General features: G+C 35.0%; 1 protein-coding gene and 1 pseudogene across 1 annotated transcript; both read right to left on the reverse strand.

Annotated features, from left to right (window-relative positions):
* Positions 1–25,006, reverse strand: LOC148154016 (Fc receptor-like protein 5). Its single transcript, XM_088016014.1, has 10 exons — positions 24,931–25,006; positions 23,250–23,525; positions 22,865–22,993; positions 21,856–22,176; positions 19,673–19,939; positions 3,156–3,476; positions 2,210–2,476; positions 918–1,169; positions 616–732; positions 1–98 (listed from the first exon to the last, which is right to left on the reverse strand). The coding sequence occupies exons 1-10, from the start codon at positions 25,004–25,006 to the stop codon at positions 1–3; spliced, it is 2,124 nt and encodes a 707-aa protein (XP_087872140.1).
* Positions 5,395–11,951, reverse strand: LOC148154017 (Fc receptor-like protein 5; annotated as a pseudogene).

The raw sequence follows: 25,006 nt of genomic DNA on the forward strand, positions 1-25,006 counted from the left end.
CTACGCCCTTGGTTTCACTACAAAGAACTCACAGTCTTCCCTGAAGTTTCTCAGCTCAATCTGGGAGTATGCAGGAGGAGCTCCGGGTTCATCTACAACTGAAAGGTTTACAGATTAGTTAGAGACCTTGACAAGAATTAAATAACTCAGAAATCACATTTTAAGCCTTACCATTTCCTACTGTTGTAGACAAATTCAGTGAGTCACAGAGATGAGCAGCACCGACAGAAAAGAAAACAGTCAAAAGCTTTTTAAAGTTTCAATATGTGAAGTAATTAGAATATTAGAAAATACATTTTGACTTTTTCTTTTCATCTTGTTTTTTCAGTCACTTGTTTGGATCTCATTTAAATTAAGGTTTTCTTTTTGTTACGTTGCATAGAGGAGACGTTCTGACTTCTGTCTAAAATTTTACACATATACTGATATACAGAAAGACTGACAATTATTTCTGACAGGTTTAAAAGGAAAGACAAATGTTATGATGCACAATAAGTATGAGAAAGACATGTGTTTGCATTATTTAAATTAAGCCTGGATTTTGTGCTATAGCATCACAGTACATCTATAAAAGTGAACAATCAGATCTTGTATGAACAGAAAAGAATGTCTCACCGATGTTCCGTCTGCAGCAAAAGAACAAGAGCAGGAGGAAAATGAGAACGATTCCAACAACTGGTCCGATGATCAACAGCACAGGAAATGAAGAGCTGGCAGGACTGGATAAAGCTACTGGAAATAAGAAACATAACAAGGAAGAAATATTTTTGATCTGCAGATTATATGACATTTTCTGTTGAAGAAAAAGTGACTTTATGCTAAGATACTGACAAACATCCTCAGTTTCATCGTGTTTCTCTCTCACATTTCAATGTTTTTAATGAATAAAATCCATCAAATATTTTCCTCCTCCTCACCTCTAACAGACATCCAGCTCCTTGGTGAATCTTTTCCTGAACGTTGACATTTGTAGAAACCTTCATCTGACTTTGACACTGCAGAGATCTTCAGCTCTCCTCTGCTGTCATTATGGAGGAGTTTATCATTATGATAGAAAAACACGTTGGAGAGAAGTTGTTGTTCTTTATCTCTGCAGCTCAGAGTAACAGGATCTCCTTCAGTCACAGGATGAACAGGACTCACCAGGATAATACAATCATAATTATCATCTGTAAAACAATCAGGATATTCAGATCAAGAACTTCTCTTTAAGCTGTGTCAGTAATTTAAAGTGCAAAGTGTAACGTCATTTTTTTTTGTAGACAACAGGGTCTGTGTGATCAGATAAAATAAAGTAATAAATTCTTCTAACAGTTGTTTTGCAATAAATTATCGGGATAAATGTTTTATTGTGGTCAAACCAGACTTAATCTGAATGAGAGAGAGAATCTATAGAGAGAGCTAAATATGGAGCTCCTCTCCAAAGATAAAACACAGTGAAAATGTGAAAATGTCCACTTGTTATAATCATTAACCATAGATCCAAATTAAATATTATCATGAAAATGTATGCTACTTTAAAATTGCACTTTGTTGTGATGAATCAACTATTCAAGGTTGATTGATAATATAAAACTGTCAGAGGTTGGAATCATTTTTAGCTCAGTTGTATTTCTAAGTCAGTTTTATGTTTGATTCCATTAATCAGAATCAAACTCCAATAAAGTATTGTCAAACAAAAAGTGGTTATTACTGTTACTTGTAATCATTGTAAAATACTTCAACACACACGTCTCTTCAAATGAATGAACATGCAAGGAAACTTAATGAATGGATCGATGGGTTAGAAATTATGTATGAATGGAGTCTTTTCTTTATCATCTTTATCATAAATGTATATTATAAAAACAATTTTTTTCCTGGAATTATGCCTTTTGTCCAAAAATTGTTAAACTCTTTAAAATGACACAATCTGATGAGCTGATTTTAGTTTTGAATGAGCAGAAGAGTAATCTATTGGAAACAATTTATATCACTTATGATTAATTTTACATTTTAATCTGAACGTATTTTAAATATAAACCAAAATAAAACAAACAATACAAAGAAAAACAACCAAATTATCTACACAATGTATTATTCTGTGATTTAACCTCACAACACAAAACGGCCAAAAGTCAAAAGCCTTCCACAAAGTCTGTTATATTTACAATATTTCATATATTTATGTTTAAAGAAAGAAAAAAAAACACTGTAAACCATATCTTACCCTGTACAGTGATGTTGACAGCATTACTAAACTCCCCAGATTCTGACTCACACCAGTAAACTCCACTATCAGACCAGTTCATGTTGATGGTGCATGTAGATCCAGTCATTGTCCCCCAGATGGAGCAGTATGACAGTTCTCCTCTTTCTGTAAACCTCTTCACTCTCCACCCAGCAGAGTTTCCCTCACAGCTCAGAGTCACAGATTCAGAGCTGAAGTGTTGAACTCTGTCAGGATTCACTGAGAGAGAAGCTGCTGGACGAGGATCTGGAAACAAGACAGGATTTCATCTGAGAACAGAAACATCTTTGAAATGATTCATTACAAATAGTTCCTTGCTTTATTTCTATAATAGTGAAGATTAGAGCAAGCATTTCAGCAAATCAATCAAACTTTTATTTCTGTTTTAAAACTTTCAAAATATTACAGGGTTTCTCAAATTACATAAACTTCCAAGGAGGGAAAAAAAAAAAAAAAAAAAAATATATATATATATATATATATATATATATATATATATATATATATATATATATATATATATATATATATATATATATATATATATATATTACAAGCATCGGATTTTATTTGTGAATGTTTAAGAGCTTTTCCTGATGGATGTTTTAATTCAGCTGTAAAATGATTGATTTTATCTTCAACCATCTTACTGCCTGCTGACCTGATTCACTTTTATTGTGAAACCTGCACAAAGTGTCTTTTTTACAACATATTTATTTCAAGTCTCTAATGAAACAAATATAAATATTATAGTAATAATCCAGTGTAATTCATACTTATTATCCAAATATATGAATGATCCATCAGATTGTTTTTATGTCTAATGTCATGTCATAAGTAAACACAAGTTCATTTCCAACATCCTAAGTTTTTTTTTAAATAAATATTATATCTATTTTTATTGAGAGCAAAGAAATAAACTGACCTGCAGACCAGGTAAACTTTACTTTACTGTAATGAGTGTAAAACTTTGGTTCTCCTCTTCCTGCTCTGCACTTATATCCTGCTGTGTGAGTCGATCCATTAATGATGAAGGAGTTCTGCTCAGTCCCACTGATGCTGTCAGGAAGCAGCTCATACTTGTAGAATGGTTTCTGGTTCCACTTGGATGGACCAGGAACAGCTTTATACCAGAAGAACCTCCATCCTGCTGGTTGATGCTCCAAACCCTCACAGCTCAGAGTCACTGAGGCTCCAGGATTCAGCCATGATGGAGACACAGAGAGGACAGGCTGAGGGGGAGACGCTGGAGAGAGATTAGAAACTGGGTCAAACATTTGTCCTGATCATCTCTCATCTTTTCATTTTCATTCTTTTTAAGATATAGGGTATATTTATGCCCTATCACATATTACATGTAACTGTAATATGTGAAAGAGCATATAAGAGCTTTAAAAGAACATTTAATTTATTTTTATCTTTGTTAATTGATTGAGATTTTCTGGTCATTTTGTAAGTGACTTTTATTCATATGAAAGCAGCCACATAAAAAAAAGTTTAACAGCTTATAATCAACCAGCGTTGAAATGAAAATCAAATCTTATACAACATGAAATTAGAAAATTAAAAAAAAGTTAAAAAAAACAAGTAAAATACAGTATCTAAAAGAAAATTTTCAACCAAAGGGAGTCTGTTAGTTTTTTGTACTTTGATTTAACTACATGAGGGAGAATAATATCAATTATCAATACACTATAAAAAGTTTACAAGTGCATTATAATAAATTTAATTCAGTTTGCGATAAAAAATGTTTTCTGTTGTTTGTCAGTTGTGTTACAGTTGAAGTTGCTGTTCTGTTACTTTGTTTCAAATTTCAATTAAAAATAGTTTTAAGTGGCAAAGAAGACAGTTTTAAAATTGTTAGAAGAAATATTTTGTTCAAGTGAAACAAATGAAATATTATAAATAATCACTTCCATGTTATTAGTAAATAATCAACTTACACACAGTTATTTTAACAACATTACTCCATGGTGTCCAGGAAAACCCTTCTCTTTTTCCTCTACAGCTGTATTCTCCACTGTCAGACTCAGTAGCTGAGTTGATCCTGTATTCACTGGATGATGGAGAGTTTCTATTGGTTGGTCTCCATTTATACGTCCACTGAGTTCCTCCCTGGATCTCACATCTCAGAGTGACTTTCTCTCCTCTGTAGATCTGAGACCAGTTGGGTTGAAGAACCAAACTGAACAGTCAAGAGTATTTCATTTAACACCTAAAGTGACTAAAATCACTTTCTGAAGATACAGACAACTTTTCTATAACTTTAGTGAGTGAATTTGATCAATGTTTTCTCTGCAACCTCTGAAGCTTAATGACATTACCATTGTTTTCTGCTCTTCTGTGAAACCAATCCTTCATTTCTTCCTCAGCTGCTGCCAGAGAGTCTGACTTCATTGTAATATTTGAAAGAGTTTTACTAACTAAAACAAATACAAATCTTATAAGAGCTCTAGGATGACTTGAGACATAAAAATATCTAAGTAACTCAATGAAGATACAGAAAAGTTTTCTGTATCTTAAGGTGATTTTACTCACTTTAATGTTAAGTCAAATACTCTGAACTGTTCTAGTTTATCAGTGTCACAGTCTGTGGACCTATTTGTGGTGTTATATTTCTTTTAAATGTGTTTAATAAGTAAAGTTTTCATTTTTGTCACTTATAACATCTTTATCTAAATATCTAGACTATATGGTAAGAGACTTTTTATCTATCAGCAAAAGTTTAAGCGCTCCTGGACGCCCCCTGCTGGTAGAGCAGCAGAAAGCAGTGGTTCAGTTCAGTTTGCTGCAGACCAACTCTAAGAACAAAACATGAATCACCTGATACAGACAGAGTGATGGCTTCACTCCACTGTGTTGAAGACAACCAGTCATCTCTGCGTCTGCACTGACACATGTAGTTTCCACTGCTGGACTCAGAAATATTGAACATCCAGTCTTTACTATTTGTCCTGTTGACAAGTGATCCATCTCTCTTCCAGTCACACGTCCACTCAGTGGTTTCTCCTCCCTGGACCTCACATGTCAGAGTGATCATCTCACCACTGAAGACAAGAGGCCAGTTTGGTCGTTGAGTCACAACAACCTTGTTGGAAACTGTTTATCAAATGTGAGCAGAAACAGAAAATCAGAAAAAAAAAATGATTTCACAGATTGGATTTCTAACAGTTTTTAAGAAAGAACTCACGGATTATCTCAATGGTGACCTCATTGCTTAGATGACTGATGAAGGCAGGATTTCCTCTCACTCCTTCACACCTGTAGATTCCTCCTTGTGTCACAGTGATATTTCTGTTTTCTATATTATTTGTTGTGATTTCAGCTTCAGGTGATTTTATGGTCCGTCTGAACCATCTGTATTTCCATCCAGCAGAGGGCTCCACTGAGCAGCTCAGTGTCACACTGCCCCCTACTGGTATGGTTGTTGGACCTGCAGTCAGTGTGGCCGTGGGCCTGTCTGCTGTTGATGGAAACAAAACAGGCCCATCTTACAACGAAAGACTTGAAATCATGTTGTCATGTTTCTGCCAGAAAGTAAATATACTTGCACAGCATAATATGACTGGATATGTGTATTTACTCATAAAATATAGTGAAATCTCGAAAAATGTTATTTGGCATCATTACGTTAATGAGCCAATAAAAATATATGTTGGTTTTTTGTTCACAAATTAAAAAAAATGTCTTTTGGTTTTGTTGTGTTTTGTGATTTGTAGCTGACTTCATTTTGCATAAAAAAAAAATCACACAGGCAGTAACACTGGTGAGATGATATGTTAATCTCTGTGAATAAAAGGAATACATAAATAATATATTTGAAATAAAGTAAAGTAAAAATATAGATACACTATTTTTTCAGGGTTATCCTCCATTGGTTAGGGTTAAAATGTGATTTAAAATATTTTATGCTTACCTGAAACAGTAACAGTATTACTGCACTTTGTTTGAGCTGAGCTCCTCCTGTGACCACAGCACTGATATTCACCACTATGATTAAGTGCTAACATGCTGTTTTTATCTTTCTTGATGGACAGATATGATTCATTATTCTTGTTCAGCTTGTATTCCCAAAGACTGAGATTATTCATAATATATTTTGTAAAAGTGAAATTCGCTTAATATAAAAATCAACAACAAGTCCACTTTTATTGGTTCTATTTAATCTTGCAATGAGTTTACTTGTGTGGCCCCCTGCAGATCAGACTAAGCTGTATGCGGCCCCTAAACCAAAATGAGTTTGAAACCCCTGTTCTAGATGGATATTTTAGAAAAAATAAATCTATCTGTGGTTTAAGTTCCCTTTAAATGTGTTTCATAAATAAAGTTTTCATTTATGTCACTTATAACATCTTTATCTAAATATCTAGACTATATGGTAAGAGACTTTTTATCTATCAGCAAAAGTTTAAGCGCTCCTGGACGCCCCCTGCTGGTAGAGCAGCAGAAAGCAGTGGTTCAGTTCAGTTTGCTGCAGACCAACTCTAAGAACAAAACATGACTCACCTGATACAGACAGAGTGATGGCTTCACTCCACTGTGTTGAAGACAACCAGTCATCTCTGCGTCTGCACTGACACATGTAGTTTCCACTGCTGGACTCAGAAATATTGAACATCCAGTCTTTACTATTTGTCCTTTTTACAAGTGATCCATCTCTCTTCCAGTCACACGTCCACTCAGTGGTTTCTCCTCCCTGGACCTCACATGTCAGAGTGATCATCTCACCACTGAAGACAAGAGGCCGGTTTGGTCGTTGAGTCACAACAACCTTGTTGGAAACTGTTTATCAAATGTGAGCAGAAACAGAAAATCAGAAAAAAAAAATGATTTCACAGATTGGATTTCTAACAGTTTTTAAAAAAGAACTCACGGATTATCTCAATGGTGACCTCATTGCTTAGATGACTGATGAAGGCAGGATTTCCTCTCATTCCTTCACACCTGTAGATTCCTCCTTGTGTCACAGTGATATCTCTGTTTTCTATATTATTTGTTGTGATTTCAGCTTCAGGTGATTTTATGGTCCGTCTGAACCATCTGTATTTCCATCCAGCAGAGGGCTCCACTGAGCAGCTCAGTGTCACACTGCCCCCTACTGGTATGGTTGTTGGACCTGCAGTCAGTGTTGCCGTGGGTCTGTCTGCTGTTGATGGAAACAAAACAGGCCCATCTTACAACAAAAGACTTGAAATCATGTTGTCATGTTTCTGCCAGAAAGTAAATATACTTGCACAGCATAATATGACTGGATATGTGTATTTACTCATAAAATATAGTGAAATCTCGAAAAATGTTATTTGGCATCATTACGTTAATGAGCCAATAAAAATATATGTTGGTTTTTTGTTCACAAATTAAAAAAAATGTCTTTTGGTTTTGTTGTGTTTTGTGATTTGTAGCTGACTTCATTTTGCATAAAAAAAAATCACACAGGCAGTAACACTGGTGAGATGATATGTTAATCTCTGTGAATAAAAGAAATACATAAATAATATATTTGAAATAAAGTAAAGTAAAAATATAGATACACTATTTTTTCAGGGTTATCCTCCATTGGTTAGGTTTAAAATGTGATTTAAAATATTTTATGCTTACCTGAAACAGTAACAGTATTACTGCACTTTGTTTGAGCTGAGCTCCTCCTGTGACCACAGCACTGATATTCACCACTATGATTAAGTGCTAACATGCTGTTTTTATCTTTCTTGATGGACAGATATGATTCATTATTCTTGTTCAGCTTGTATTCCCAAAGACTGAGATTATTCATAATATATTTTGTAAAAGTGAAATTCGCTTAATATAAAAATCAACAACAAGTCCACTTTTATTGGTTCTATTTAATCTTGCAATGAGTTTACTTGTGTGGCCCCCTGCAGATCAGACTAAGCTGTATGCGGCCCCTAAACCAAAATGAGTTTGAAACCCCTGTTCTAGATGGATATTTTAGAAAAAATAAATCTATCTGTGGTTTAAGTTCCCTTTAAATGTGTTTCATAAATAAAGTTTTCATTTATGTCACTTATAACATCTTTATCTAAATATCTATACTGAAAGAGACTTTTTATCTATCAGCAAAAGTTTAAGCGCTCCTGGACGCCCCCTGCTGGTAGAGCAGCAGAAAGCAGTGGTTCAGTTCAGTTTGCTGCAGACCAACTCTAAGAACAAAACATGACTCACCTGATACAGACAGAGTGATGGCTTCACTCCACTGTGTTGAAGACAACCAGTCATCTCTGCGTCTGCACTGACACATGTAGTTTCCACTGCTGGACTCAGAAATATTGAACATCCAGTCTTTACTATTTGTCCTTTTTACAAGTGATCCATCTCTCTTCCATTCACACTTCCACTCAGTGGTTTCTCCTCCCTGGACCTCACATGTCAGAGTGATCATCTCACCACTGAAGACAAGAGGCCGGTTTGGTCGTTGAGTCACAACAACCTTGTTGGAAACTGTTTATCAAATGTGAGCAGAAACAGAAAATCAGAAAAAAAAAATGATTTCACAGATTGGATTTCTAACAGTTTTTAAAAAAGAACTCACGGATTATCTCAATGGTGACCTCATTGCTTAGATGACTGATGAAGGCAGGATTTCCTCTCATTCCTTCACACCTGTAGATTCCTCCTTGTGTCACAGTGATATCTCTGTTTTCTATATTATTTGTTGTGATTTCAGGTTTAGGTGATTTTATGGTCCGTCTGAACCATCTGTATTTCCATCCAGCAGAGGGCTCCACTGAGCAGCTCAGTGTCACACTGCCCCCTACTGGTATGGTTGTTGGACCTGCAGTCAGTGTGGCCGTGGGTCTGTCTGCTGTTGATGGAAACAAAATAGGCCCATCTTACAACAAAAGACTTGAAATCATGTTGTCATGTTTCTGCCAGAAAGTAAATATACTTGCACAGCATAATATGACTGGATATATGTATTTACTCATAAAATATAGTGAAATCTCGAAAAATGTTATTTGGCATCATTACGTTAATGAGCCAATAAAAATATATGTTGGTTTTTTGTTCACAAATTTAAAAAAATGTCTTTTGGTTTTGTTGTGTTTTGTGATTTGTAGCTGACTTCATTTTGCATTAAAAAAAATCACACAGGCAGTAACACTGGTGAGATGATATGTTAATCTCTGTGAATAAAAGAAATACATAAATAATATATTTGAAATAAAGTAAAGTAAAAATATAGATACACTATTTTTCCAGGGTTATCCTCCATTGGTTATGGTTAAAATGTGATTTAAAACATTTTATGCTTACCTGAAACAGTAACAGTATTACTGCACTTTGTTTGAGCTGAGCTCCTCCTGTGACCACAGCACTGATATTCACCACTATGATTAAGTGCTAACATGCTGTTTTTATCTTTCTTGATGGACAGATATGATTCATTATTCTTGTTCAGCTTGTATTCCCAAAGACTGAGATTATTCATAATATATTTTGTAAAAGTGAAATTCGCTTAATATAAAAACCAACAACAAGTCCACTTTTATTGGTTCTATTTAATCTTGCAATGAGTTTACTTGTGTGGCCCCCTGCAGATCAGACTAAGCTGTATGCGGCCCCTAAACCAAAATGAGTTTGAAACCCCTGTTCTAGATGGATATTTTAGAAAAAATAAATCTATCTGTGCTTTAAGTTGCCTTTAAATGTGTTTCATAAATAAAGTTTTCATTTATGTCACTTATAACATCTTTATCTAAATATCTATACTGAAAGAGACTTTTTATCTGTCTATCAGCAAAAGTTTAAGCGCTCCTGGACGCCCCCTGCTGGTAGAGCAGCAGAAAGCAGTGGTTCAGTTCAGTTTGCTGCAGACCAACTCTAAGAACAAAACATGACTCACCTGATACAGACAGAGTGAAGGCTTCACTCCACTGTGTTGAAGAAAACCAGTCATCTCTCTTTATACACCGACACATGTAGTCTCGACTTCTTGCCTCAGAGACAATGAAAGTCCAGTCTTTACTGTTTGTCTTGTGTATAAGTGATCCATCTCTCTTCCATTCACACTTCCACTCAGTGGTTTCTCCTCCCTGGACCTCACATGTCAGAGTGATCGTCTCACCACTGAAGACATGAGAACTGTTTGGTTGTCGAGTCACAACAACCTTGTTGGAAACTGTTTATCAAATGTGAGCAGAAACAGAAATCCAATCTGTGAATCTTTTTTTTTTCTGATTTTCTAACAGTTTTTAAGAAAGAACTCACGGATTATCTCAATGGAGACCTCATTGCTTAGATGACTGATGAAGGCAGGATTTCCTCTCACTCCTTCACATCTGTAGATTCCTCCTTGTGTCACAGTGATATTTCTGTTTTCTATATTATTTGTTGTGATTTCAGCTTCAGGTGTGTTTATGGTCCGTCTGAACCATCTGAATTTCCATCCAGCAGAGGGCTCCACTGAGCAGCTCAGTGTCACACTGCCCCCTTCTGGTATGGTCGTTGAATCTGCTGCCAATGTGGCCGTGGGTCTGTCTGCTGTTGATGGAAACAAAAATAGGCCCATCTTACAACAGAAGACTTGAAATCATGTTGCCATGTTTCTGCCAGAAAGTAAATATATGTTCATAGTATAATATGACTGAATATATTTATTTACTCATTAAAAAATGAAATCTCTAACAATGTTATTTTTAAATGAGCCTGTTTCATTCATGTCACATCTAAAGGTAACAAACTCTCCAGAATAAAAAGTCGACCAGTTGGGCTCAGTAGTCAGCACAGCATCTACAACAGAACCAACATTTAACTCATTTCTTTTCTAGTTAACAATCACTGATAAAACACACAAAAAAGAAAAAAGCTAATAACAAAGTAAGACGTGAAATACAGGAATAAAGCCGAGGCTGTTCATGAGAGAATGAATCTTTAAAATAAATATTAAAAGTTGATCTTACCCTGACTTTGTCCACAGCAGAAGAGTGAGATCAGCACTGAAATAAAGGTTGAAACCTTGTTAACATTATAAATATTTAAAAACACAATCCCACACTTACATTTAGCACAGACTTTGTTGTTCTATTTAACAATTGTATTATTTTGTTAAAATACATATGATTCATTTATGGATTCATTTTACTGTTTTGATTAAAATAACTTTAAAGGTTGCAGCTATCATTATTATAAATATTTTTTCTAACTTATGAGTTTAAGTTGCACTTCAGAAACTTGACACTCTGATAACTAAATATTCCCAGATTTACATCAAATTCACCCAAATTCACTCGACTTGTAATTTACAATAGAAGGTTGAATTGTGAGTTATAGGCCACAATATAACTCATTGTGGCCTATAACTCACAAATTTTTATTTGTGAGTTATAGGCAAATTATAATTTGGTTCATTATAATTGAACCTTCTGGTTCACATTATAATTGTCTTTATACTTTTTATGTTCTTATCAGCAGAGTTAGATTTGATCATCTCTGTCATCGGTGAATGTTAGTAATTTATTAGATCAGATTATAATCAGGTTGTCAAATACTTACAGAATGAAGAAAACAATGACAGCAGGAAACAAGCACAAGAGACGTTTCTAAAGCTCATTTTTCAACTAAAATATTATTTTCCTTGATTTGCACCATTGAAACACAGAAAGGGATTTACTTACACAATAAGCCCAGCAAAGGATCCAAGGTTTTCTCCATCTTGGCTTCCAGGCAGCTTTTCTGCTTCAGTCAAACTTTTCTTCAGTGAAGTGACACGATGCAAACGCAGCTTCTGTAGATAAAGAGAAGAGCAGGAAGCAGAGTCTATGATTCATCTCAGACTGAGATCATAATATCTTAATTTACTAACACTGACATCACTGGGAAGTTTGTTTCTGCTACAAACTGCAGGGCCTTTTCCTGTTCACTGGTGAGAAGTCAGGCTAAAATAAGTCAGGTCAACAACAAGCTCAGTGTGACGTTGTGCACAAACTAATAAGACAACATTTGAAAGAAAATTCAATTCAAAAGCATCAATTATTGATGCTTCTGTTATTCAAGTAAAAATGATGAAAAATGAAATTCAACAATAACAGGTTTGAAAGTAGTATTTAAATGAAGAAACAGTTGTTTTGTGTGAAAACAGCATTTGGTTTCGAGTGCGTGACAACCAAGAGGTTGGTTATTTTTAACCTTTCCTCTTAATGTCTTAAAACAAGTGACAGAATGATCTCACCTGTCACATTAAAATAAGATCTTAGGTGGGTGGAGGCAAACAAGAGATCAGAAAAACTGTGAAGGATGTGATGTAGTTTTAAATTTAGTAAAAAAAAATAAAAATAAAAAAAAAACATACAAAAAATGTTAGTTTGAAAATAACTTTTCTATTTTTTTTCATTCAGTAGTTTCAGGTTTTGAGACAGAGGCAAAAATAAATAAATAAATAAAAAATGTCTGCAATATTATCATGTAAAACATGCAGATGAAGCCGAACTCTAGCATGTTACTCTTCATTTCCTGGTCCATACGAGCAAAGGCTTATCAGCAAAGAGCCAAAACGTTTATGGATCGCCAAACAGAATTGTGTTTCAAATAATGAATGGTGTGAGAATCCCTTCATTTTTTTATTACAGAGCGTTTGAGTCACCATGAGAAGTGCTACAGTTTATTAGAGCAAACTGTACATCATGTTGGTTGATTCTCATTGGTCCATAGTCCTGGTGTTCCTGCAATGTTTGATGGACGCTTGTCCAGCAGCGTTTAAGGTCCAACAAAAATGAAATCAATGATAAAAAAGAATTAACCTAAAGTTACCTTCAGCTTGTCCACAGTAGAGAAGTGTGTTTGACACTAAAGAAAGGCTCACATATATAAACATTTAAAAGCATTTAAATAAACTCAAAATTGACAACAAAAAATCTCCAAATGTCATAAAAAATGGTTAAATCTAGTAAAAATTTAGTCATAACCCAGAAACATGTGGCCTAGTGGTAGTTCATATACCTCAGTGACGTTTTTATGAAGTTTTACTTCCTCATGTCTGACAAATATGCAAATGAAAGAAGTGCGAGGCTATCAAGCTAATTTTCTATTAGCAGCTCCACAAATTGTTTTTATAAACATTACATCACCAAGAGACATGAAAACGTACCTTTATTTGGCGTTTTTCTATTCTTCTTTCTTTTCTCTATCCCTGAAGGACACGTCCTTTTTATCGTCATTGTTTTGCTAACTTATCTTCCACCGGAGTTTTGGAGGTTTGGATGCTCACTGCTCATTATATAGCAGCTCATATTACCGGTGAAGCATGACCTGCAGCGGCCACCAGGGGGCCCCAAATAGCAATTTATTTTTTATTGGTCTTTATAAACAATGATTTCTACATGACCAAATATATATTATGGTGAAAAAAAAGAAAAAAAAAACACAACTTTACAATGAAATTGTATAATTTTGTGAATAAGATATAATAAGATATTCCTGTGATCTTGTTGGAAGTTAAATTAGTTTTTGATGTGGTTGAAGCAAACAAGTAGTCAGATATACCCCACCTGTTCTAGAACACTTGATCGATTTTATATAACTTTAAAATAAATGTTCATTTCAGTGCTGATTACTAAAATGTCCACCGTCCTTTCTGAGTGTCCGTAATTATGTGTTTACCAAAAACCCAACAGTACATTGACATATTTAGCCTATAGTGACTTCAGGGTGTCTTAAGTCGACATTTTATGAAGAGTTTTCTTTCATCAGAGGCTACATTAATAAATAATGGAAGAATATGGGTGCTGTGGTGGCACAGAGGTTAACCACAACCCACTTAAAGACTCCTTAGTCCTCGACGTGGCCATCCCAGATCCGATTCCCAGCCTGATGATCTTTGCCGCATGTCTTCCCTCTATCTCATTGTCCTACTTTCCTGTCTGAGCACTTTCAAATAAAGGCCACTAGAGCTAACAAAATAAATAAATAATGGAAAAACAGAAAGGCAGCAGTTTGAAGATACTAAGAGAATCAGATCAGCAGCATCGTAAAGCTGAAAAACCTCCATCCATGGTGACTGTGGCAGCTGCATTTACAGCCACACAAATGTGGTAACATCCAATCACACCACACACAATAGTTCAGTCAGTCTCACCACATTTATATTTGGGTTTCTGTAAGTCTAGGATTTAATTTGCAGAATAACTGGGTTTTGCTTAGAAGGCAGCACACCATAACACTGTATTCTAGAATAAGTGCGCACATTTTAGTTTACACTTGTTGGGTTCTGTGTATTTGTTTCTCGGTTTTTTTCTGTGTCCTGTTCCCCTGTGAGTCTTTGTGATGTCCTGTTTTTTCTGTTGATTGTTCCCAGGTGTTTCTCGTTCCCTGATTACCCTCCTTGTGTATTTAAACCCCCATGTTTGCACCTTGCACGCGGCTCCAGCTTCGCCTTTGACAGCGCAGCCCGCCGGCCCTCTCACGAGGTCTCCTTCTTCTGTGCCGTTGCCGGCCCCCGGACTGTCCACAGCAGGCCCTGTCTTGGCTGTGCTGTTTTCTTTTTTTTGGACTGAGTTATCCTGATTTGTCTCTGAGGACTCTTCTTTTCGCCTACCCTGGTTGGGTTGTTTTTCTTTTTTTCTGGACTCTAGCCCCCTGTCCAGCACCCCTCCACCCAACCTTGTTGTTTTTGGATTTTTGAGCGTCTGGTAGCCGCCTTTGAGGGGGTGTACTGTTGGGTTCTGTGTATTTGTTTCTTGGTTTTTTCTGTGTCCTGTTCCCCTATGAGTCTCTGTGATGTCCTGTCTTCCCTGTTGATTGTTCCCTGATTACCCTCCTTGTGTATTTAAACCCACCTGTTGTCTTTGTCTGTTGGGTCCCCGTCATTTGAACCTTGTCGTCTGTTACTTTGGAATTTATTCATTAAACATCTTCATTATGACAACCTGGGTTTGCCTGCCTCTCCCTCACCGCTCACCACCACTGATCATAACACTGTTAAGTTTTGTTTGATTTAACCTTTGTTTGTTCTTTGGGTGACCTCAGTGCCGGCTGCTCCAGTCCTTCAGGAGAACAAAGAGATGGAGAAGGGGTGGAGCAAGCCTGCTGAGACTGCAAATTGGTTCAAAATACCACTACTCATCATCCAGAGGGGGCGGGGGATGGGATTTTTCTTCAGTTAGGTTTTCATGTGTTCTCTCCCCTTTGTGGTCTGATCAGCCAGCATTTAACTTTCCCCTTTGTCTCATTTAGGTAGGTCTGTTTGTTTGAGTCAGTCTGAGTTTAATTCTGTTACTTTGACCTCTTTTATGGGCCCAATTTGGTCATTTTTCATTATTTACCCAAGTTTTTGTTTTGGGTTGAATACAAAACAACTCTTTTTGAATTTAAGTACCTGGCTCTCTTTTGACTGCAAGGTCCATCACAATGACAAATAATGTATCTAATTTGTTTCTATTTTCACAGATGTAATACAAAATAAATAGTACATGTAAAACGGAGGAATATCTGATATTTGGAATAATTTTTTTATTCAGAGAATTGTAATAAAATCCTACAAACATATGGGATTACGAAAGATAGCAGTTTTTATCTCATGCATTTTGCTGGAGATTGAACCATCACAGCATTCAGTCTACACTGCTGCTTCTGTTGCTGCAGGATTCCTCCTTCCTGTCAATGGAGAGATAATTTGAGTCAGATATTCATCAGCATCAACAATTAGTTAAAGTCACTCAGACTTGAACACATTAAAAGATAAAATGATATACTATAATTCATAACCTTCTGTAGTAAAACATATCAGGGCAATAAATGGATACAAATAAAATGATCATTAAATTAATCTAAAATAAACATTTTGAATGATAAATCATTAAGGTGAATGGAGAATCAAACCATTTATTATCATTTCCTTTGTTTTAGTTACTAATTTTAGTCAATACTTTATGTCTATTATGGAGATGTTAACCATCTGAACCACATGTTGAGCTGAAGTTACCTGGGAGAGCATTAGCATAGTTAGCATTAGCATAGTTAGCATTAGCTTAGTCACCATCTTCTGCTGGATGAAGAATCCTCTCTGCTGAGATTATCAGATGAATCAATTAGAAATCACACAAAAAGAAAATTAATGTTGAGAAAAATCTTTAAATCATCTTACTGTTTGTATTTCATGTTGTTATAAGTACTTAATTTCTCTATTTGTATATTTAATGTTTGTATTTATCTTCATCTTCAGTATTTTTTATCATCTGTCTCTCATCAGCGTCTATAGCTGCTATAAAACATTTACTTTACCGTTTCCTGAGGCTCTGCTGAGTTGGATTGTTTCATAGAGGGAAGAGTCACCTAAAGACAATAAAACAAGGTCACAGTTCAAATAAGTGAAAATCAATGAAATTATCACATCAATTAAAAACAATTGATGTGATAATTTCACATCAATTTTGAAATTGACGTGAAATTATCAATTTTACATCAATTGATGTGATAATTGATAATGTGATAATAGTTTATGTTTTTAAACATAAACTATTATGTTTATAAACTATTCTAAACATAATAGTTTTTGTTTTTAGCTGTTTGATTAGTTTAATATGTTTCCTGACAAGATGTTGATATTTGTTACAAGTGTGAATTTTCTTCATTTCATTTTTATGTTATAACTTTATTATAATGATTGATTGTTGACGAATGATAACAATTGATCAATTCTGTTAGAATTTTATTTTACCCAAACATCTGTTCTCATTTCTCACCGCTTGGTGGCAGCAAAGAATATTTTTTAATGACGAAGGCCTTGTGTTTTCAGGTCATATATTTAGAAACTATAAAATGATTAAATCTTCTAATTAATCATAAAGATGTTTAATGTGAGACGAACCATGAAGCAGAGAGCTGTAAACAGAACCGTCATTCTGGGTCACTGGTTGATTTGATCTGAAAATAATTGAGACATAAATGCATTAATGAAAGTAATTATTTGATGCATGATTAGAAAGAGAGAACAGATATTTTTACTGACCTGTTACTGATTAAATCTGCAGGAAAAAAAAAGACATTTAATGATTTTTTCCCCTCCTTTTAATTAATGTTAAAAATGTCAGAATAAAGAAAGAAAGGAACTGAATTTGATCCAGTTGGAGCAGAAACAGGTTTTATATTACATCATCAATATGTCACCAGTGTCTTTAGCTGCTATAAAACTTTTACTTTACCGTTTCCTGAGGCTCTGCTGAGTTGGATTGTTTCATAGAGGGAAGAGTCACCTAAAGACAATAAAACAGGTTTAAGGTTAAAGTTCAAATGAGTGAACAAAGAAAGTGTTCAAATAATTTGGTTTGATTAGTTTTGTTACCTTTTCTGACAATATTTTTGAAATGATACCAGTGTGAATTTTATGATTGTGCTATAACTGATGAAGAATTGAAAGTATTGATAAATTCAGTTAAATTTTTTTAACCCGGACGTCATAGAAATGTGATTCACTCTGTGTTTAATTATTTGTTTATGAAACTAGTTCATTAGAAAAGCAAAAAATTATCTATCGAGTAATTAAACCTTCCAGTTAATCATAAAGATGTTTAATGTGAGACGAACCATGAAGCAGAGAGCTGTAAACAGAACCGTCATTCTGGGTCACTTCATGATCTGGATTGATGCTCTCTGGTTGATTCAACCTGAAAATAATAGAGACATAAATGCATTAATGAAAGTAATTATTTGATGCATGATTAGAAAGAGAGAACAGATATTTTTACTGACCTGTTACTGATTAAATCTGCAGGGGAAAAAAGATATTTAATGATTCATGTAAAAACATTAGAATAAACTTGAAACATTTTAACAAATAACGTGTTTGACTGAATATGATCTAATGTGAGCATAAAAATGTTCTCACCTTTGGACCGTCTGCAGCGCCACAACAAGAGAAGGAGAATCATGAGAACGATTCCAATAACTGGTCCAACAACCAACATGACAGGAAATGAAGAGCTGACAGGACTGGATACAGTTACTGGAAACAAGAAACATTAAGAATGAATAAATCTTAAATAGCAGTCAGTATCATCTGTTTTGTAAAAATATGATTTCAAATTTGAGCACAGATAAATTTCTTCAGTACATCCACATAAACGTTCCTGGTGATCACCTTGTTGCTAAATTAAACTGAAATGTTTTTACTGAATAAAATGAACCAAACATTTTCCTCCTCCTCACCTCTAACAGACATCCAGCTCCTTGGTGAATCTTTTCCTGAATGTTGACATTTGTAGAAACCTTCATCTGACTTTGACACTGCAGAGATATTCAGCTCCTCTCTGCTGTCATTATGGAGGAGTTTATCATTATGATAGAAAAACACATTGGAGAGAAGTTGTTGTTTTTTATCTCTGCAGCTCAGAGTAACAGGGTCTCCTTGGGTCACAGGATGAAGAGGACTCAGCAGGAGAGGAGCAGAATCATCATCTGTAAAACAATCAGAGAAAATTCAGTTGAACTTCTCTTTAAGCTGTGTCAGTAATTTAAAGTGTAAAGTGTCATTTTTTTGTAGACAACAGGGTCTGTGTGATCAGATAAAATAAAGTAATAAATTCTTCTAACAGTTGTTTTGCAATAAATTATCGGGATAAATGTTTTATTGTGGTCAAGCCAGACTTAATCTGAATGAGAGAGAGAGTCTATAGAGAGAGCTAAATATGGAGCTCCTCTCCAAAGATAAAACACAGTGAAAATGTCCACTTGTTATAATCATTAACCATGGATCCAAATTAAATATTATCATGAAAATGTATGCTACTTTAACATTGCACTTTGTTGTGATGAATCAACTATTCAAGGTTGATTGATGATATAAAACTGTCAGAGGTTGAAATCATTTTTAGCTCAGTTGTATTTCTAAGTCAGTTTTATGTTTGATTCCATTAATCAGAATCAAACTCCAATAAAGTATTGTCAAACAAAAAGTGGTTATTACTGTTACTTGTAATTATTGTAAAATACTTCAATGAACTCTACACACACGTCTCTTCAAATGAATGAACATGCAAGGAAACTTAATGAATGGATCGATGGGTTAGAAATTATGTATGAATGGAGTCTTTTCTTTATCATCTTTATCATAAATGTATATTATAAAAACAATTTTTTTCCTGGAATTATGCCTTTTGGCCAAAAATTGTTAAACTCTTCAAAATGACACAATCTGATGAGCTGATTTTAGCTTTGAATGAGCAGAAGAGTAATCTATTGGAAACAATTTATATCACTTATGATTAATTTTACATTTTAATCTGAACGTATTTTAAATATAAACCAAAATAAAACAAACAATACAAAGAAAAACAACCAAATTATCTACACAATGTATTATTCTGTGATTTAACCTCACAACACAAAACAGCCAAAAGTCAAAAGCCTTCCACAAAGTCTATGTTATATTTACAATATTTCATATATTTATGTTTAAAGAAAGAAAAAAAACCACTATAAACCATATCTTACCCTGTACAGTGATGTTGACAGCATTACTAAACTCCCCAGATTCAGACTCACACCAGTAAACTCCATTATTACACAAGTATGGTTTAATGTTACATGTAGATCCAGTCATTGTCCCCCAGATGGAGCAGTATGACAGTTTTCCTGTTTCTATAACCCTCTTCACTCTCCACCCAGCAGAGTTTCCCTCACAGTTCAGAGACACAGATTCAGAGCTGAAGTGTTGAACTCTGTCAGGATTCACTGAGAGAGAAGCTGCTGGACGAGGATCTGGAAACAAGACAGGATTTCATCTGAGAACAGAAACATCTTTAAAATGATTCATTACAAATGGTTCCTTGCTTTATTTCTATAATAATGAAGATTAGAGCAAGCATTTCAGCAAATCAATCAAACTTTTATTTCTGCTTTAAAACTTTCAAAATATTACAGGGTTTCTCAAATTACACACACACACACACACATATACATATATATATATATATATATATATATATATATATATATATATATATTAGAGATGTGCCGATCAGGTTTTTTCCTGCCGATACCGATACCGATCACCCATGAGGGCCGATACACCGATACCGATCACCGATACCGATCACATAATTATTATTTATTTATTTTTTATCATAAACACTACCGGTTACAGTATGTGGAAAAAGGAACCATGAATTCACCTTAATTTAGACAAAAACTTGTTTTTAATAACTTTTTCCAAGAAGAAAACTAAACAAAACGGGTATTGTGCAAATTGTACTGCTATTGATAATACTGTCTTTAACAGACTGAAAACATATGAAGGCTCTGAAGAGGCTAAATAATGCAAAGAGCCAAAATAAACCCTCTCAACATTGCCAAAAAGTTCAAGTATAAAACTTACCATTCAAAGGCAAAAACAGGTTCCATTACAATAAACAATCCAGATTTACTGAATGAAAACTTCCTGATAGCATGGCGGCTAGCTGATTACAGCTAGCTCTGATTGGCTGTTTCTGACTGAGCGGAGTAATTATGCAGAACAGGGAGGAGATCGATTATTTTTTTAGAGATTATCTGTCTCATGTTAGGACAGCGACAGTTTTAATACGTATGTAAAATGTATTTTTTTAGTTAGATGCTGCAGCTTTAAGCAGAGGTTCGGTGTGAGAGTCACTACCAGGTGGAGCAGAATCGGCGCTCCGTCTGTCAAATATTACTACCTGTAGCGTAGCAGCGGTTCAACAGGAGAGCAGAACCAGCGTCTGACATCGCAGCTCGAAGACTTGAATAATTTCGCGGGTTATTTGTTTAGCTTTCTGACCGTCATGCTAATCCGGGTGTTTGTAGCTGTGCGCTGCTTTACCTGCTGTCTGATCCTCCATATGTCTTTTTACTGCAGTGAGCCTCGATGTAGCCAAACTCCGTCAAGTATGGCATTGTTTTTATGCCATATTAGCTTTGTTGTGTTGATGCATTTTGACCTGCTTCAATTTTCCGCCGCAACACGCAAACTTCCCCATTCACTCAGTGCGTTATAGTTCCACATCGCTTAGGATTTGTTGCTGCGCGTTTGCGCAGAGTGAAGGAAAGAGGAGACCAGCTGCACAGGCAGGCTGCGAAATGAGAAGCAGGTGATCGGTACCGGTAAAAGAGACAATGATCGCCCATCACCGATCATGCACTTTTCACGAAAATCGGCCCGATTCTGCTCGGCACACCTCTAATGTGTGTGTGTGTATATATATATATATATATATATATATATATATATATATATATATATATATATATATATATATATATATATATATATATATATATATATAGTGTTTAAGTTTAAGAGCTTTTCCTGATGGATATTTTAATTCAGCTGTAAAACGATTGATTTTATCTTCAACCATCTTACTGCCTGCTGACTTGATTCACTTTTATTGTGTGGATTTGTAAAAAAAAAAAACCTGCACAAAGTGTCTTTTTTTACAACATATTTATTTCAAGTCTCTAATGAAACAAATATAAATATTACAGTAATAATCCAGTGTAATTCAAACTTATTATCCAAATATATGAATGATCCATCAGTTTGTTTTTATGTCTAATGTCATGTCATAAGTAAACACAAGTTAATTTCCAACATCCTAAGTTTTTTTTTTAAATAAATATTATATCTATTTTTATTGAGAGCAAAGAAATAAACTGACCTGCAGACCAGGTAAACTTTACTTCACTGTAATGAGTGTAAAACTTTGGTTCTCCTCTTCCTGCTCTGCACTTATATCCTGCTGTGTGAGTCGATCCATTAATGATGAAGGAGTTCTGCTCAGTCCCACTGATGCTGTCAGGAAGCAGCTCATACTTGTAGAATGGTTTCTGGTTCCACTTGGATGGATCAGGAACAGCTTTATACCAGAAGAACCTCCATCCTGCTGGTTGATGCTCCAAACCCTCACAGCTCAGAGTCACTGAGGCTCCAGGATTCAGCCATGATGGAGACACAGAGAGGACAGGCTGAGGTTTGGGTGCTGGAGAGAGATTACAAACTGGGTCAAACATTTGTCCTGATCATCTCTCATCTTTTCATTTTCATTCTTTTTAAGAGATAGGGTATATTTACGCCCTATCACATATTACATGTAACTGTAATATGTGAAAGAGCATATAAGAGCTTTAAAAGAACATTTAATTTGTTTTTATCTTTGTTAATTGATTGAGATTTTCTGGTCATTTTGTAAGTGACTTATTCATATGAAAGCAGCCACATAAAAAAAGTTTAACAGCTTATATCAACCAGCATTGAAATGAAACTCAAAACTTATACAACATGAAATTAGAAAATTAAAAAAAAGTTAAAAAAACAAGTAAAATACAGTATCTAAAAGAAAATTTTCAACCAAAGGGAGTCTGTTAGTTTTTTGTACTTTGATTTAACTACATGAGTGAGAATAATATCAACTATCAATACACTATAAAAAGTTTACAAGTGCATTATAATAAATTTAATTCAGTTTGCGATAAAAAATGTTTTCTGTTGTTTGTCAGTTGTGTTACAGTTGAAGTTGCTGTTCTGTTACTTTGTTTCAAATTTCAATTAAAAATAGTTTTAAGTGGCAAAGAAGACAGTTTTAAAATTCTTATAAGAAATATTTGTTCAAGTGAAACAAATGAAATATAAATAATCACTTCCATGTTATTTGTAAAGAATCAACTTACACAGAGTTATTTTAACAACATTACTCCATGGTGTCATGGAAAACCCTTCTCTGTTTCCTCTACAGCTGTATTCTCCACTGTGGGACTCAGTAGCTGAGTTGATCCTGTATTCACTGATAAAGTGTTCTACTGTAATTTATCAGTGTCACAGTCTGTGGACCAATTTGTGGTGTTATATTTCTTTTAAATGTGTATAATAAGTAAAGTTTCCATTTTTGTCACTTATAACATCTTTATCTAAATATCTAGACTATATGGTAAGAGACTTTTTATCTATCAGCAAAAGTTTAAGCGCTCCTGGACGCCCCCTGCTGGTAGAGCAGCAGAAAGCAGTGGGTCAGTTCAGTTTGCTGCAGACCAACTCTAAGAACAAAACATGACTCACCTGATACAGACAGAGTGAAGGCTTCACTCCACTGTGTTGAAGAAAACCAGTCATCTCTGCGTCTGCACTGACACATGTAGTTTCCACTGCTGGACTCAGAAATATTGAACATCCAGTCTTTACTATTTGTCCTGTTTACAAGTGATCCATCTCTCTTCCAGTCACACTTCCACTCAGTGGTTTCTCCTCCCTGGACCTCACATGTCAGAGTGATCATCTCACCACTGAAGACAAGAGGCCAGTTTGGTCGTTGAGTCACAACAACCTTGTTGGAAACTGTTTATCAAATGTGAGCAGAAACAGAAAATCAGAAAAAAAAAATGATTTCACAGATAGGATTTCTAACAGTTTTTAAGAAAGAACTCACGGATTATCTCAATGGTGACCTCATTGCTTAGATGACTGATTAAGGCAGGGTTTCCTCTCACTCCTTCACACCTGTAGATTCCTCCTTGTGTCACAGTGATATCTCTGTTTTCTATATTATTTGTTGTGATTTCAGCTTCAGGTGATTTTATGGTCCGTCTGAGCCATCTGTATTTCCATCCAGCAGAGGGCTCCACTGAGCAGCTCAGTGTCACACTGCCCCCTACTGGTACGGTTGTTGGACCTGCAGTCAGTGTGGCCGTGGGTCTGTCTGCTGTTGATGGAAACAAAATAGGCCCATCTTACAACAAAAGACTTGAAATCATGTTGTCATGTTTCTGCCAGAAAGTAAATATACTTGCACAGCATAATATGACTGGATATGTGTATTTACTCATAAAATATAGTGAAATCTCGAAAAATGTTATTTGGCATCATTACGTTAATGAGCCAATAAAAATATATGTTTGTTTTTTGTTCACAAATTAAAAAAAATGTCTTTTGGTTTTGTTGTGTTTTGTGATTTGTAGCTGACTTCATTTTGCATAAAAAACAATCACACAGGCAGTAACACTGGTGAGATGATATGTTAATCTCTGTGAATAAAAGAAATACATAAATAATATATTTGAAATAAAGTAAAGTAAAAATATAGATACACAATTTTTTCAGGGTTATCCTCCATTGGTTAGGGTTAAAATGTGATTTAAAATATTTTATGCTTACCTGAAACAGTAACAGTATTACTGCACTTTGTTTGAGCTGAGCTCCTCCTGTGACCACAGCACTGATATTCACCGCTATGATTAAGTGCTAACATGCTGTTTTTATCTTTCTTGATGGACAGATATGATTCATTATTCTTGTTCAGCTTGTATTCCCAAAGACTGAGATTATTCATAATATATTTTGTAAAAGTGAAATTCGCTTAATATAAAAACCAACAACAAGTCCACTTTTATTGGTTCTATTTAATCTTGCAATGAGTTTACTTGTGTGGCCCCCTGCAGATCAGACTAAGCTGTATGCGGCCCCTAAACCAAAATGAGTTTGACACCCCTGTTCTAGATGGATATTTTAGAAAAAATAAATCTATCTGTGCTTCAAGTTGCCTTTAAATGTGTTTCATAAATAAAGTTTTCATTTATGTCACTTATAACATCTTTATCTAAATATCTATACTGAAAGAGACTTTTTATCTGTCTATCAGCAAAAGTTTAAGCGCTCCTGGACGCCCCCTGCTGGTAGAGCAGCAGAAAGCAGTGGTTCAGTTCAGTTTGCTGCAGACCAACTCTAAGAACAAAACATGACTCACCTGATACAGACAGAGAGATGGCTTCACTCCACTGTGTTGAAGAAAACCAGTCATCTCTCTTTATACACCGACACAT

Source organism: Poecilia mexicana, unplaced genomic scaffold (assembly GCF_051168715.1).
Source record: "Poecilia mexicana isolate PSO_F unplaced genomic scaffold, ASM5116871v1 scaffold_18, whole genome shotgun sequence".
Classification (NCBI taxonomy): domain Eukaryota; kingdom Metazoa; phylum Chordata; class Actinopteri; order Cyprinodontiformes; family Poeciliidae; genus Poecilia; species Poecilia mexicana.